Here is a 15977-nt window from a genome sequence, read left to right as displayed (position 1 = left end):
AGAAAGAAGGTTTTAGGAAGGTAAGCAAAGAATAGAGTCATGAAGGGACACAGTGTGATGAAGGGGGCACAGTGTGATGAAAGAGGGGAAGCAGTGTGATTAAGGAGGTTAGCAATGTGATGAAGGAGGGGGAGCAGTGTGATTAAGGAGGTTAGCAGTGTGATGAAGGAGGTGAAGCAGTGTGATTAAGGAGGGGAAGCAGTGTGATTAAGGAGATGAATGGTTTGATAGATGGTTCCTATTTAACAAAATTAAATTTTACAAAAAGAGATGCTGATGACATGTTAATATCTACTGTGGCCTATGATCATAATACTACCCTGTAGTGGTAATACAAATGAGTTTGTAAAAAAGTGCACCCATCACCTACATATGTTAAAGGCAGCCATTTTATGGGCTGAGCTAATATTGCAACCTGTTTATGGCATGAAGTGCCATCATATTTTAGCGATTTCCATTGCCATTGCCAGCCTTACTGCTCTTTCATTCCCTGTGCAAGCCTACCTGCTCTTCCCCTTGATATAATGATATAACTATCATCATACTATATTGGCAATTGGGACATTGGTAGCAATATATTTGTATTATGGTGCCCCCTGTCATTTTTCTCTGGATATACCCCTGCAAGCATCATCATCATAAATTTGATAATGGTGACTGGTCATTAAAATGTGAAAATGGATAAATAACTGTAAAAAAAAATGATACCCTCCCACCTTCCACAGTTGCAATCAGCACCAGTCTAGGCTGAAAACACGCAGCATAGTAGAACTCAGCCCTAGTCTGGTAAGTACAGTGCTGAATTCCCTAGGTGAATCAGGCCCGCAAAGTAAAATAAAAATGCAGCACCCCTCAATAGGGATGAACAGCTTTCTGCTGATAGCACTGGAGCTCCTCCAGACACTACTGTGTGGCAAAGTGTAAAAAAAATAGTCATTTAGTAGGTGGCATTACAAGTCCCACAAACCTTGACAGCCATTAGGTAATGATCTTCTTTTCATCGGTCTTCCAATTATCCATTGGTACGAATGACTTGCTCCAATAGGAGATGCAATGTCAATGACAGGCAAATGGCCTGGAGGCAACTATTCAATCAGAGCAGCTCTGCACCAATCGGCTAGAGTGTGAGAAAGCTGCTCTGATTGGATAGTTACATATAAATCCCTAGTGGGGTATGAAAAAACTTCATTGTATCAGGCCCCCTAGGGAGCCTGTCCCTGTACTGACCAGACTGGGCCGTATGCTGTGGGTTTCTCTGGTATAGTGGGGCAGTCCGTCCTGGCACTACTTGGTGCTGGTGCCATGGGATCCCATGCTGTTTGTTCGTGCACATTAGCTATGAGTATTTAGTGTTTTTATCTGCATTTTTCCAGCTGTTTACTGTATGTGGTGCAATTACTTTAGGCAAGCATTTTCTGAAAGAAATAGTCCATGTAAATGGAAACATATTCATACATTTTCTGCTTAGAAATGTAGTAATCCTAAATGTAGCTACTTGTTCTTACTACACTCACATTTTCAGTTATGATGTTTCAGTGCAAAAAGATGCATATTTGTGAAAGTTTATTGTTAATAATACACAATATATGTATGTGCTGGAGGAATGAGGTAACATTTACATTTTGTCAATGGGCAAAATGTTTTCTGGTTAGAATATCATGTCCTTGTGTACAGATCAACAACTGAAGAATACATGGATCAAAGAGAATAAACAAAATGTCATAAGTGGAAGATCACCTCGAGGCGCTGTCCCCAAAGAACTGCGATTCTGTCTCTGTGACTTTTCCTCCTCTTCCTCCTCATTGAAGTCATCCAAGTCTGCAATGTCTGCTGGCTTTAGACTCAAGAGACTGGCAATGCTCTGCATGTCATCGTCTCTGGTGAACAATCACAGGGCATGTTACTTTACAACTCTTATTAACACAAAAGGCTAAACAATTAAAAGGGACATATACTCTATAATAATACAAAAATTAATTTGATAAAGCTGTCCAGTCAGACACATGAACAAATGTTATTCTGAATAGGAAACCATAATTCTCTGCATATTTCCAAGTATTAAAGTGCACCTATCACCAACAAGCAATGGAGGCAGCTACTGACTGCATTATAATGAATATTGGTTTAGCTTCAAAAATGCCTGCCTCCACAATGTGTCCACTTTCATATAAGAAGTACTGGTACATTTTAATTGTTCTGCTTAGGTTAAATTAAATGCCTTTGTAGACTATAATGACCATGACTGCCATATTGTCATGGAAAATAGTAGAATAATTATCTGCATTACCTAGCAGTAATATCTGGAGTATTGTTTTCAGTTACTATAACATCATTTGTAAGTATAATATCCATATAAACTCAGGGCTGCACTTTAATCAGATTGCAATATCAGTAAAAAAATGAAAAACAAAAAATTTGACTAAAATCAATGGTTTCCTGAACTGGGTACATATTTTTAATCAAACATTATGAGGTCATGAAGAATTTTCATTAAGCATCATCTAATCGTTACCAGAACAAGGCAAAAATGGGATTTGTGGGAAAGCCACATAGGCCATGCCTTAAGTTTTCTGCAGTCTTAGGGGAGTGAGGGGACAGGCGCTGTCCAGGTGTTCAAAAAGTTTAAATCTAGGGCTAGCACCAGTGCCAATGTGCCCTTTCCTACATTTCTGCACTCACAGAAGAGCAGACAAAAGTAACATAAGAGATGTTATATATTATAATATTGTAAACTGGATTAATTATTAAGGATAAAGCATGTACATAGATACATAGACATGCATAGATGTACTCAGCCCAATGTGTCTCATAAAGATCACATTTACTTTATCAAATCAAATTTTACATACAAAATAAGATTGTTAATTATAAATCAAAATTGTATTATACGTTTGTTTTGTGTTATATCAATGAACCCAACTTTTTACCAAGAAATTGTAGACTTAAATTGTGATTTAAAATTTGTGAGCTATTTCATATTATGACATTTATACTGGCAAAATTTCCAATATAATTTCTGACACTAAAAAAAAAAGAAAGAAACATTTAATGCATACAAAATGTGGTAATGTTGGGGCTCTTTTAGAGTTTGGGCCTTAGTACAGACTGCACTATAAAAACTACTGTAGTTGCCTCCATCCCTAAATTAATTTTTATTTTATTTTTTCCAAAAAAACTTTTTATGGAAGCAAACCGAAACAAAATATTAAACTATTCATGCAATTCAACAGTACACAATTGACAGGGTATAAAACCAACATTGCAGAAATATAAACAATCAGTTAATAAAGAGTTAATAAAAGTCAATATACAACCACATAAAGAAAAGTTGTGAACAAAAGTTTTGAGAATGACACAAATATTATTTTTCACAAAGTCTGCTGACTTAGTTTTTATGATGGCAATTTGCATATACTCCAGAATATCATGAAGAGTGATCAGATGAATTGTAACTAATTTCCCTCTTTGCCAAGACAATGAACTTTATCCCAAAAACAACATTTACACTGCATTTCAGCCCTGCCATAAAAGGAGCAGCTGACATCAGCTCAGTGATTCTCTCGTTAACACAGGTGAGAGTTTTGACGAGCACAAGGCTGGAGATCACTCTGTCATGCTGATTGAGTTAGAATAACAGACTGGAAGCTTTAAAAGGAGAGTGGTGTTTGAAATCATTGTTCTTCCTCTGTTAGCCATGAATACCTGCAAGGAAACAAGTGCAGTCATCATAGCTTTGCACAAAAAAGAGCTTCACAGGCAAGGGTATTGCTGCTAGTAAGATTGCACCTAAATCAACCATTTATCGGATCATTAAGAACTTCACAGAGAGGTTCAATAGTTGGGAAGAAGGTTTCAGGGTTCCCAAGAATGTCCAGCAGACGCCAGAACTGTCCCCTAAAGTTGATTCAGCTGTGGGATTGGTGCACCACCAGTGCAGAGCTTGCTCAGGAATGGCAGCAGGCAAGTATAAATGCATCTGCTCGCACAGTGAGACAAAGACTTTTGGAGGATGGTCTGGTGTCAAGAAGGCCACTTCTCTATAGAAAAAACATCAGGGACAGACTGCTATTCTGCAAAAAGTACAGGGATTGGACTGCTGAGGACTGCGGTAAAGTCATTTGCTCTGATGAATCCCCTTTCAGATTGTTTGGGGCATCTGGAAAAGGAAGGAAAGGTGAGCGCTACCATCAGTCCTGTGTCATGCCAATAGTAAATCATCCTGAGACCATTCATGTGAGAGGTTGCTTCTCAGCCATGGGAGTGGGCTCACTCACAATTTTGCCTAAGAACACAGCAATTAATAAAGAATTGTATCAAAACATCTTCCAAGAGCAATTTCTCACAACCATCCGAGAACAGTTTGGTGACGAACAATGCCTTTTCCGGCATGATGGAGCACCTTGCTATAAGAGTTGATACTCAGAAGAAAAGATGAAGGAAATGATAATATTGCATTATCTTCCATAAAACAGATTTATTAACACCCAAAATACTTAAAAACAAATAAAAAACACTTAGACATTTTTTTTTCTCCAAGACCCTCAGGACGAGCAGAGATACCAGTGAGACTGGACTCTTACCGTATCATAGATGTAACAGCGCGTGCAAAGAAAATGTCCCGTCCATACAGTCGGGTAGCTGGCTTATTCTTTGCACTGGCAGAGACGCCCCTCCACTGCCGACGCGATTCAATTGTTACAAATCTTTATCAAGGCATGGGGACGGACATCAACACAAGAATATTTAAAGTTCCTTCCTCCAATGAAATCCATGGAATTAGCATATGGTATCCATAGTAGCCCATCCAAAAATGTCAAGTACATACAGCTGAAAGAATTCTCCATACATCTCCCCACATCCAAATTAATAATACATCTATAATGGCATTAAATATCTGCATATCTGTGATCCCAAATAACAAAATGTCAAAAACGGGCTGTAATTTCTAAGGAATATAATACCAAAGGAAAAGAGGAGACAAGAGGAGGCAAAAAGACCTATAAAAACCTATAAAAACCATTTGATCTCAAAATAATAGGTATTTATAGGTCTTTTTGCCTCCTTTTGTCTCCTCTTTTCCTTTGGTATTATATTCCTTATTATAAGCAATAGGTATTCTTTGTTGGACCCCCACTCTATTATAGGAGTGGTGTTAGTTGTAGTTTATGCAGGATTTTTTCTTGCATTTAGCTGCTATGACGAGGCCTGTTACATTATTACCAGCAGGTGGCGTCTGGTGGGGACCTTTAGCTGAATACTTCCCGATCAGTTGTTTGCTGGTTGTGATATCGATCAGCGTAGATCTGTGAATGTATATTTTGGGTGTGTCGGATCGGGGGTTCATATGTCCTGTGGGGATTACACATATGGGGATGTTTTGTTCAAATTTATGCACAAACCGTATCCCTTTCCTTAAACTATTGGAATTGGAATTTTATTATACGATATCACCTAGGGTCTATATATTTGTATAAGGTCTTTGCACATTTTGCATAAGTCCGATTATGTGTTTTCACACATTGTTATATGTAATATATTTGGATACTAGTTCACTTTTAAGATTGATTAATTATTGCTGGATTGGGAGTCCGTAATTCTTATGGACACATAGGGCTAGATTTACTAAGCTGCAGGTTTGAAAAAGTGGGGATGTTACCTATAGCAACCAATCAGATTCTAGCTATCATTTTGTAGAAGGTACTAAATAAATGAAAGCTACAATCTGATTGGTTGCTATAGGCAACATCCCCACTTTTTCAAACCCGCAGCTTAGTAAATCTAGCCCATAATGTTATTTCCTGTGTTCATGCACTTTATTTACGCTTTGGTGCATATATTATGCACTTTAGTGGGAGGATATGTTTGTTCTGTATGGTGACTTTGTAGAAATTACAGCCCGTTTTTGACATTTTGTTATTTGGGATCACAGATATGCAGATATTTAATGCCATTATAGATGTATTGTTAATTTGGATGTGCGGAGATGTATGGAGAATTCTTTCAGCTGTATGTACTTTACATTTTTGGACGGGTGACTATGGATACCATATGCTAATTCCATGGATTTCATTGGAGGAAGGAACTTTAAATATTCTTGTGTTGATGTCCGTCCCCATGCCTTGATAAAGATTTGTAACAATTGAAACGTGTCGGCAGTGGAGGTTCGGATACTTGGACGGACTTATGTACCAGTTGAACTGAACTTACTTTGGATCGTCTCTACCAGTGCAAAGAATAAGCCGGCTACCCGACTGTATGGACGGGACATTTTCTTTGCACGCGCTGTTTCATCTATGATCCGGTAAGAGTCCAGTCTCACTGGTATCTCTGCTCGTTCTGAGGGTCTTGGAGAAAAAAAAAATTCTAAGTGTTTTTTATTTGTTTTTAAGTATTTTGGGTGTTAATAAATCTGTTTTATGAAAGATAATGCACTATTATCATTTCCTTCATCTTTTCTTCTGAGTATCAACTCTGAGGGGATCCAATGAGAGGATAAGATTTGAGAAGGATATCCATGTTTACCTACTGATTTGTGTGGTTTAAAAGTGGAATCTTGTAAGTGCACACCCTACAGGGGAGTGAAAAATCTCTATCACGTGGTGTGTACAGATTATTATTCACCCTCACTGGATTTCCGGGATACCCCATAATTTAGAGCATAATCATATAATACATGTTACGCTATGATATGCTTTTCCTTCTTTTTATATCTATATGATCACACTCATGGAGAAGAGATGTCAGAAATCCTTAAACCCATCTTTATTGTGATTAACATTTGGAACATGTGGAGGACATAAATCAAGCTTGAAAGAGGACATACATACCATAATAGTCCTTTGTCTTTTTAGAACTGTGAGCGCCAGCTCTGTTACCATCAGTCATTGTTTTACGTTAATAATTGCACACTGTTTGTGGATTGTGTGTGGGCACACAGAGGGCTGCTTACGGTTGGCCTGCACAGATATACCAATCACTATTTTGTATTACACCTTGCTATAAGGCAAAAGTGATAACTAAGTGGCTCGGGGATCAAAACATCAAAATTTTGGGTCCACGGCCAGGTAAATTCCCAGACCTTAATCCCGTTGAGATCTTGTGGTCAATCCTCAAGAAGCGGGTGGACAAACAAAAACTCACAAATTCTGACAAACTCTGAGCATTTATTAGGCAAGAATGGGTGGCCTATCAGTCAGTATGTGGCCCAGAAGTTGATTGACAATATGTCAGAGTGAATTACAGAGGTCTTCAAAAAGTAGGGTCAACACTGCAAATATTGACTCTTTGCATAAACTTAATGTAATTGTCAATAAAAGCCTTTGACACTTATGAAATGCATGTAATTTTACTTCAGTATACCATAGCAACATCTGACAAAAAGGTCTAAATACACTGAAGCAGCAAACTTTGTGAAAAACAATATTTGTGTCATTCTCAAAACATTTGGGCATAACTGTACAAAGAGGTACTTGGACGTGGATCCAAGTTGCGGTTCATAGGGAATTCCCCATATCTACTAACCCAATGACCTATGAGGTATAAACTCTTCTCAAAATCTTAATTAAAACATTTATAGTGCCATTCAACTCACGTAGCTTTGCCTTCTCGCAACAATGTGCAGGCAATGGTGATGGTGAGTGTTGCAGACACGACCTTGACAGAACGTGGAGTAAGTGCTAGCTTCACTTCCAGAGGAGCAGAACTGATGGCTGCAAACTTACGCAGGTCAATAGGAGCCACAGCTAGGAGCTTTTTGTGGCCTCGAGATTCCTGATGTGGAGAGAATGGACAAAAGTTATGGGCAGTAGAAAGGAAAAAGGTTGACTGAAAGAAATAGTATGATAAACACAAGAGAAATAGAAAATGGAATTCAAAATAGCATATATTACCTTTTTTTTTTATCTTAACACACAATTTTAATTATAAATATAATATCACTTTAGAAATCTATTGAGATTACTCTTGTCTTAAAGTTCCTGTTCAAACTCACACACATATGTGCTAACTGGTGACATAGACAATAGTTAATATAGTACCAAGGGCAGCATCTCTAGTAGTGATTCACATTAGTTTAGGAAAGATGATAAATATTTATGAGTCTGGTAATCTCCTACAAGTTAATTTTACTACCAGTAGTTTAAGCACAAAAAAATTGCTGTTAAACCCTATTTCAGCTTTACAGTCTGTGCTAATTTGATACTGATTTTCTATGAAGAGTACTTAACCAGAGGATTAAATAAAGAAATTGTTTCCTTATTAAAAGATTTACAGATAAAATTTATAGTCGTGAATTTTAAAATTGTATCAAATCATAGGTGGATGACGGTGATATCTAGGGCCTGATATACAGTTGGATGTATTTTACGTTAAAAAAGCATACGTAAAATGTGTTCGCAATTTGGGGGTATGCTGAGTTGCACGTATCTTAAGAAATGTGCAACTCAGCATGCTATGTAAAATACATATACTGGAGGAAGATACGTTTTAAAGCGTATCAAAGGCTTAAAGTGTATCATGCGGTACAGAGACGTCAGTCATTAGCATCAACTTGGCATTGTTGCACTTCTCCTTTCTTCCTTCCCTCCTTCGCTCCTCCATTTCTCCTCCCTACATGTGAGTCAGCTCTCCTTCCTGGTATCTGAGGACACTTTACTGCTGCATCACTTCCAGGAAGCACAGAGTACTCTGCATTCCACAGCATTCTACTGAGCTGATAAGTGTATTGAGAGGGGATTATTAATATAATGTGGTGACTGGTGTGTTTGTGGGAGTTAAAGTTATGTTGGGAATCGTTTGGGAAGGTTAACATTAAGTGTCAACTTATGTGGGGGCTATTAATGTAATGTTGAGTTAGTGGTAGCTATCAATACAGTGTTATTACTGCAATGTGCATTCTATGTACTAAATGTGTATGCTATTAACTTACTGGCAGGGCTGGCTAGAGGGATAGGTCTATTTATTAAGTGTGAATGCTAATGATTTAATGGTGGGGCTGATTGAGTGTAAATAGGAGTACTTACAAAATAAGAATGTTATTTATTGTCAGGGCTGGTTGGGAGATATTTATTAAACGTAAATTCTGTTAATGTTGGGGATGGTATTGAGACCTAATTATTGAATGTGGGTGCTTTTGATTTAATGTTGGTGCTTTCTGAGAGGAAGGAGGACCTAGTGTGGTCATTCATTGCTCGGCTTTCCAGGAGGTCAATAACACTTAGCTTTTTCTCAACAGGGGTTAAACATTCCAGGATCCAGACTAGCATCAAATGAACGTTTAAAGCACCAGCAGCAGCAAGTAGTCTAAGCTGAAAGAACAGATGGAAGAGAGCAGAACTGTCTGACAACTATCCCTATTCTAGTGGATCAATCACAATTTTGGGGGACTGTTCGAAATGGTGAGGACATTGTCCTGATTGCAAGGACATTTGGGGGGTATGTCCTGGTTCATGCGGTTCTGTTCATTAAGTTGGAGCCATATGCACCTAACAGTGGCTATTTAACAGAGAATGCTACCTGTTTAGTTTGAATATCGATAGGAAATAATATGTAGCCCCGTTCTCCACACAACTATTATTACTGGACTGGTCATAGACCTGGGCCCAGATATGCCAGAACACACCCACCTATTACCATCTACTGACAGTTTGTTATTAACAGGAGTAGTAAGGTTCATTTCTGAAAGTGCAAAGTTGTGGGCCTGCAGTGCAAATGATGGTTTGTTTTTCATGTAGCCTTTTTAATCTAATGCGCTTGACACGCATTAGGTATGCATCTGAAAATGACAGCACCTGCAGGGGTGCAGCATTTAGCATTTTGTGATGGGAAGAAGCTGAGTGGATCGAGCCATTAAAAAGTAAATGTGGGCTGAGCACACTTGAGTGTCTCATGTTTCATCTGCATCCAAAAAAAAGTGTTTTTTTTATGCCGGATGGAATATTAAAAGTACACCCAATAAAAGAATTCTAAGGGGCATATTCAATTGTTGCTCCGGCCGCCGGGAAAACAAGCGCTCTAAAACTATTACCATTAATACGGTAATTATTCGCTGAATTTCATCTCGCGGAGCTGCGAGATGAAATTCAGCGAGTAAACTACCGTATTAACGGTTTTTACGCGCAATATTACCGTATAAACGGTAATAGTTTTAACGCGCTCGTTTTTCCGGCGGCCGGAGGAACAATTGAATACGCCCCTAAGGCTGGTGGATTAGCCTTATTTTGTTATTATTTATATTTTTATTATAATAAATATTGCAATTCTTCTGATAAAAAGAATACTCCATTTCCCAGTCATTGCAAATAATAATAATAATAATAATAATAAAATAAAAAATAAAAAAATAAATTTGCTTGATCTATAAGAGGTTTTTATATGTTTTTCCAGACACCCAACTATATATAACTTTCTATGAAGAATGTTTTCAATTGTATAATGAACATGTACATTTTGAAAATCTTGTCACATCTTGTAGAGTAGCTGTTGAAACCTGTTTCTTGCAGTAATAGTTGTGGTGTTTCCCTAGAGAATTCATCACTTCATCACTTGTGTACTTTTACACATATATATATATATATATATATATATATATATATATATATAAATGCCTAGTAGCGAGTGTGGGGGAAAAAAACCAAGCTGCAGCGCCACCTGCTGGGCAGAGTTATACACTGACCTATATATTTCTTGAAGGAGAAGTGACATTTGGGAGTGGTTAGTGGTTGCCGGGGGTGACAGTGGGGAGTTTTTAACACCTTAAGTAGCTTGATGAAGGATGTGGCGATGAAGATGAAGGATGAGGTGATGGAGAAAAATGATGAGGTGGTGACATGTGGACAAAACCACGTTAAAAAAGGGTGCTTGCATCGGGAAGTAACGCTCTTCCCCTGTGGAGGCCTGGGCTAGGCCCAAATGCATGACAAGAACCTTTTTAACACCTTAAGTAGCTTGATTTGACTAGAATGCATGAGTATCATGCACGGGTTAACTTGTATATATATATATATATATGGCCTGATTCATTAAGTAAAGTAAAGAAAAAAAAATGAATAACTTTTCACCTGGGCAAAACCATGCTGCATTGGAGGGGGTGATAAATTTAAAATGTGGGGGACGGATTTATAATTGAGGCAGGGCATGTCCTACATCAATTTCAAATGTCAGTATAAAAATAAGGCTATCAAGTATTTGTGTCCTACATGAAGAAACAGCCAGTATTAACTTATGTGCAAAATAATAAATTAATTTGCACCACTTGCATTGTAACATGGTTTTGTCCAGGAGAAAACTTGCTCATTTTTTTGCCTTACTTTCCTTACTGAATCAGGCCCTTAATGTTATTCATTTACGTGTACCATAAACAAAGTCATACTGTTAAATTAAATGTTTTTTTCTATGGGTGATCATATATTATTGTAAAATGCAGCAACTGTGAGGAAATAGCAGATCTAATGAGTCAAGAGGGTAGAGTATGTATCAATAGAAACACTTACTGATGAACAACATTACTAGAATGTTAAGAGAGTGTCAACAGTATGCAATAACAATACATGTGAGATAAACAGAGAGTGTGCCCACACTCTGACAGTCAGTAAAAGGAAATACAAATTATAGGATCATGAAAAGGTCACTATATGCAAAGTGGCATAAATAGTATGATAATCAAAGTAATATTAATCGAAAATAGAATGGATATAAAAGTGCTGCTTATGTAAGAGTTGAAAAAAATATTTCTACCCTCATTAGAACAGAGAGTTCTACTTTTGGATACAATTCCCCTGTCTATTTTGTTTATTGAAAAAATGCATGCCAATACGGCCGCAAAACTAGTGTACTTCTTTATGTTACATAGCCTATGGATTTAAATAATATGTGCATAGCATACCTTTTACTTTAGTACTAAAGCTCTATACAAATCTGAAAAAGAGCCATTACTAAATAGCTGGTATTCTTATTTTTTTTAATGCAAATATATAACACTTCTATTTCATTTTTAATGCAAATACTGCACATTTTGTCCTGGACAAGAATCACATATTGCACTCACATTGGGCTTCACTTGGAGTTTGGAGCAAATACATGTTGTGGTGCAGAATTCATTTTCTGCATGAAGGAAATACTGCCTGAGTAGCACACACATTCTGGGCAGCTTTACTTTACTGAAATTTAGAGCTAAGCTAGGATGCACCCAGCTCAACAAATCTAAATCTGTCTGCACATGTTAAATTCACTGCTTCCTGCAGCGCACAATGGTTTTACCAATTCACAAAACGGCACCTTCTAGCTGGATTTAATCCTAACTCTAAATAAGGTTCATAATCTGTCTGTTTGTGCATATGTACCCAATAAATGGGTTCTGTCTCTTCATGACCTGAGCAGTTTGAAAATGTACAGAAAACAGATCAGGATCACAGTACATAGAAGGAAGAAAGGTGCATCATAGGTAGAGATGTTCACTGACCCCCATGTTTTGGTTTTGGTTTTGGATCTGGATTAACTTCGTGTTTTGGTTTTGGCAAAACCGCCCTCGTTTGTTTTGGTTTTAGTTTTGGATCCCAATTTTTCTAAAATCCCTATTTTTTTTCTCTAAAATTACCTAATTTGGCTGTTTATTTGTTCCTACATTATTATTAAACTCAATAAGATTAATTTCCAGTGATTTGCAGTCAATTTTTGTCAAGTGACAAGAACACTGCTACCCCTCCTGTTTCTGTATGAGCAATGGCACTGGAGACTGGAGAGTGACAAGAACACTGCTACCCATGTTTCTGTGGGAGCAGTGGCGCTGGATCTTCTGGGAAGGGAGGTATTCATGGAGTCCAAAACCTGCGAGATCCGACAACGCAACAATGACGTTTTGCCTCGATTCAGATCCGAGGATGCGCGAAAGTACCGAGCCGACTCGCGAGCCTAGTCGGATCCCCTAAGTTCGGGTGGGCTCGGATTTCAGAAAACCGAGCCCAAGCATCTCTAATAGTAGGTAATTTGAAGTGCAATTATTTCCTCAGATAACCTGTAGTAAAATGATGGCACCGTTTTTGAGTGTCACATAATATTGGGCTATATTGAAAACCTTTTGATATGGTTAGAATGAGTGCTCGAAGTGGAGCATCATGTGATGGAATGCTATACCGGCACGTCTTCTCTCCACTGTCTTTTAAGATGCTTATGCGCTCTGCAAGCAGGAACTCTACTTGCAGATTAAGTGAGCATTACGACACTGCTCCTATAGCAACGGGTAAATACTGATGGGTTCTTAAGGTGGGGGTGGGGATTGGTGGGCCATCGGAAATATAGGGACAGTCTCCACTATGAGTTAGTGGGCCTGGAACTTGATCGGAGTCACAGTGCTGCTTACTGTGTGCATTCACACTGAGTGTATTGCTGGAGGAGCCACCCTACAGCTACAGGATTAATGTGACACATTTCCTCTAAATTTATTGATTATATTCTACATAGCTATGTAGATGGACGTATGTTTCTGCCAATTCCGCATAGCTTAAATCTCTGCAGCACCAATCAAAATCAGGAATGTTTTTCACTCATTGCAACTGTTTAGATATCTAACTCAGCAAAACAGCTCTTATGTTTGTGAATTTGGCACACTGTTTAGCTCATCATGGTACCTATAACACAGCACTTAAGAATGCTCACACAGGGGAGAGCTGCTTGAGAAGGATAATGGGGGTTACATGTGATGAAGATAGGGGCACATGGGGATGTGGACAGACATAGGAAATGGATAAGGGAAAGAAGGGAAGACATAAAGAAGAGATGATGAAACACAGGACATTAGAGAGATGTAGAAACTCGGGAGACATAGGGAAAGGTAAAGTAATGGGGATAAGGTGGAGGTGCACAATAGCTGGTGGGCATAGGGTGGATAACCTTGCATCATTTTACATGCTGTATATTATGCTACATAGTGTAAAAAAGTATCTAAAATTAATTTTGCACTATTAAAATTCACAAAGCTTCTGTGAGCCACCTAGACCCCCAGCCATTCAATTCAAAATTCCATAACAGCAATTATAAATTCCCACTTCGACCACTGCATATATATATATATATATATATATATATATATATATATGTATATATATATATATATATATATATATACATATATACACATATACATATATATATATATACATATACATATATATATATATATACATACATACATATACATATATATATATACATATACATATAACAAGGAAGGTGACTGGTCCCCTTCCCCGAGACCAGCCAACTTCATGCAAGTGGCCGCGGATCTGCGGTCCTCCCCCAAATGTGCAGCCTATCACAGGAGAATTAGATATCACATGGGACGTGCACCATGTGACAGGTGCCATCCCATGTGAGTAGAGAAGCTGCTGAAAGGTAAGTGTTTGCGCAGCAGTGGGGTGCCTGTTTGTATGTGAGAGCAGCGGTGGGGGACCTGTTGTTTGTGAGAGCAGCGGTGGGGGGCCTGTTGTGTGTGTGTGTGTGTGTGTGAGAGCAGCGGTGGGGGGCTTGTTGTGTGTGTGTGTGAGAGCAACGGTGGGGGGGGCCTGTTGTGTGTGAGAGCAGCAGTGGGGGGCCTGTTTGTATGTGAGAGCAGCGGTGGGGGCCTTTTGGTTGTGTGTGAGAGGTGGGTGAGGGGCCTGTTTGTATGTGAGACCAGCGGTGGGGGGCCAGTTGTGTGTGTGAGAGCAGCAGTGGGGGGCCTGTTGTGTGTGTGTGAGAGCAGCGGTGGCGAGCTTGTTGTGTGCATGTATGTGTGTGAGAGCAGCGGTGGGGGGCCTGTTGTGTGTGTGAGAGCAGCGGTGGGGGGTCTGTTGTGTGTGTGTGTGAGAGCAGCGGTGAGAGGCCTGGTGTGTGTGTGTGAGAGCAGCGGTGGGGGGGCCTGTTGTGTGTGTGTATGTGTGTGAGAGCACCGGTGGGGGGCCTGGTGTGTGTGTGAGAGCAGTGGTGGGGGGGCCTGTTGTGTGGGTGTGTGTGAGAGCAGCAGTGGGGGGCCTGTTGTGTTCATGTTTGTGTGTGAGAGCAGCGGTGGGGGGCCTGTTGTGTGTGTGTGTGTATGTGAGAGAGCGGTCGGGGGCCTGGTGTGTATGTGTGTGTGTGTGTGTGAGAGCAGCGGTGGGGGGCCTGTTGTGTGTGTGTGTGTGTGTGTGTGAGAGAGAGCGGTGGGGGGCCTGGTGTGTGTGTGTGTGTGTGTGTGAGAGCAACAGTGGGGGGGCCTGTTGTGTGTGTGTGTGTGTGTGTGAGAGCAGCAGTGGGGGGCCTGTTGTGTGTTTGTGTGTGTGTGTGTGTGTGTGTGTGTGCAAGCAGAGGAGGGTGCTGTTGGCTATGTGTGTGTGCGAGCAGCGGAGGGTGCTGTTGGCTATGTGTGTGTGTGTGAGCAGTGAGAGTGCTGTTGGCTATGTGTGTGTGAGCAGTGAGAGTGCTGTTGGCTATGTGTGTGTGAGCAGTGAGAGTGCTGCTGTCTATGTGTGTGTGAGCAGTGAGGGTGCTGTTGGCTATGTGTGTGCGCGAGCAGCGGAGGGTGCTGTTGGCTATGTGTGTGTGAGCAGTGAGAGTGCTGCTGTCTATGTGTGTGTGAGCAGTGAGGGTGCTGTTGGCTATGTGTGTGTGTTTGAGCAGAGGGGGGTGCTGTTGGCTATGTGTGTGTGTGTGTGTGTGTGTGTGTGTGTGTGTGTGTGTGTAAGTGTGTGATGGCAAAGGGGCTTGTGGCAATGTAATATGGGTGTGAGGTAGGTGTTGGCTAATTAAAGGGTGCGATTTTGTTTGTGGGGTGATGGTGGAGAAATTTAATACCGGGGCCTATTACTTTAAGATGGGGTCGTTTGGGGGCTATTAATTGAATGTGGGGATGAGTTTGGGAAGAATGAGGTCTATTTATTAAATGTGATTATGAATTATTTAATGGCAGTGATGGTTGTGGGAAGTAGGTAGATTTATTAAACGCAAATGCTATTTATTGCTGGGGCCGT

General features: G+C 39.7%; 1 protein-coding gene across 3 annotated transcripts in view; it reads right to left on the bottom strand.

Annotated features, from left to right (window-relative positions):
* EHBP1L1 (EH domain binding protein 1 like 1) overlaps positions 1-15977 on the bottom strand; it is a 149145-nt gene that overhangs the window by 58524 nt on the left and 74644 nt on the right. For all 3 annotated transcript variants that reach the window (XM_075188756.1, XM_075188757.1, XM_075188758.1), the window contains exons 5-6: positions 7592-7770; positions 1738-1877 (exon numbers count right to left, since the gene is read on the bottom strand). In XM_075188756.1, the coding sequence (XP_075044857.1) occupies positions 1738-1877; positions 7592-7770 (319 nt within the window). The remainder of the gene's footprint in view (positions 1-1737; positions 1878-7591; positions 7771-15977) is intronic.

The sequence above is a fragment of the Mixophyes fleayi genome, chromosome 10, assembly GCF_038048845.1.
Source record: "Mixophyes fleayi isolate aMixFle1 chromosome 10, aMixFle1.hap1, whole genome shotgun sequence".
Lineage (NCBI taxonomy): Eukaryota > Metazoa > Chordata > Amphibia > Anura > Limnodynastidae > Mixophyes > Mixophyes fleayi.
The sequence above is the reverse complement of the archived record's forward strand: the minus strand, read 5'-3'. Positions and strand labels throughout refer to the sequence as shown.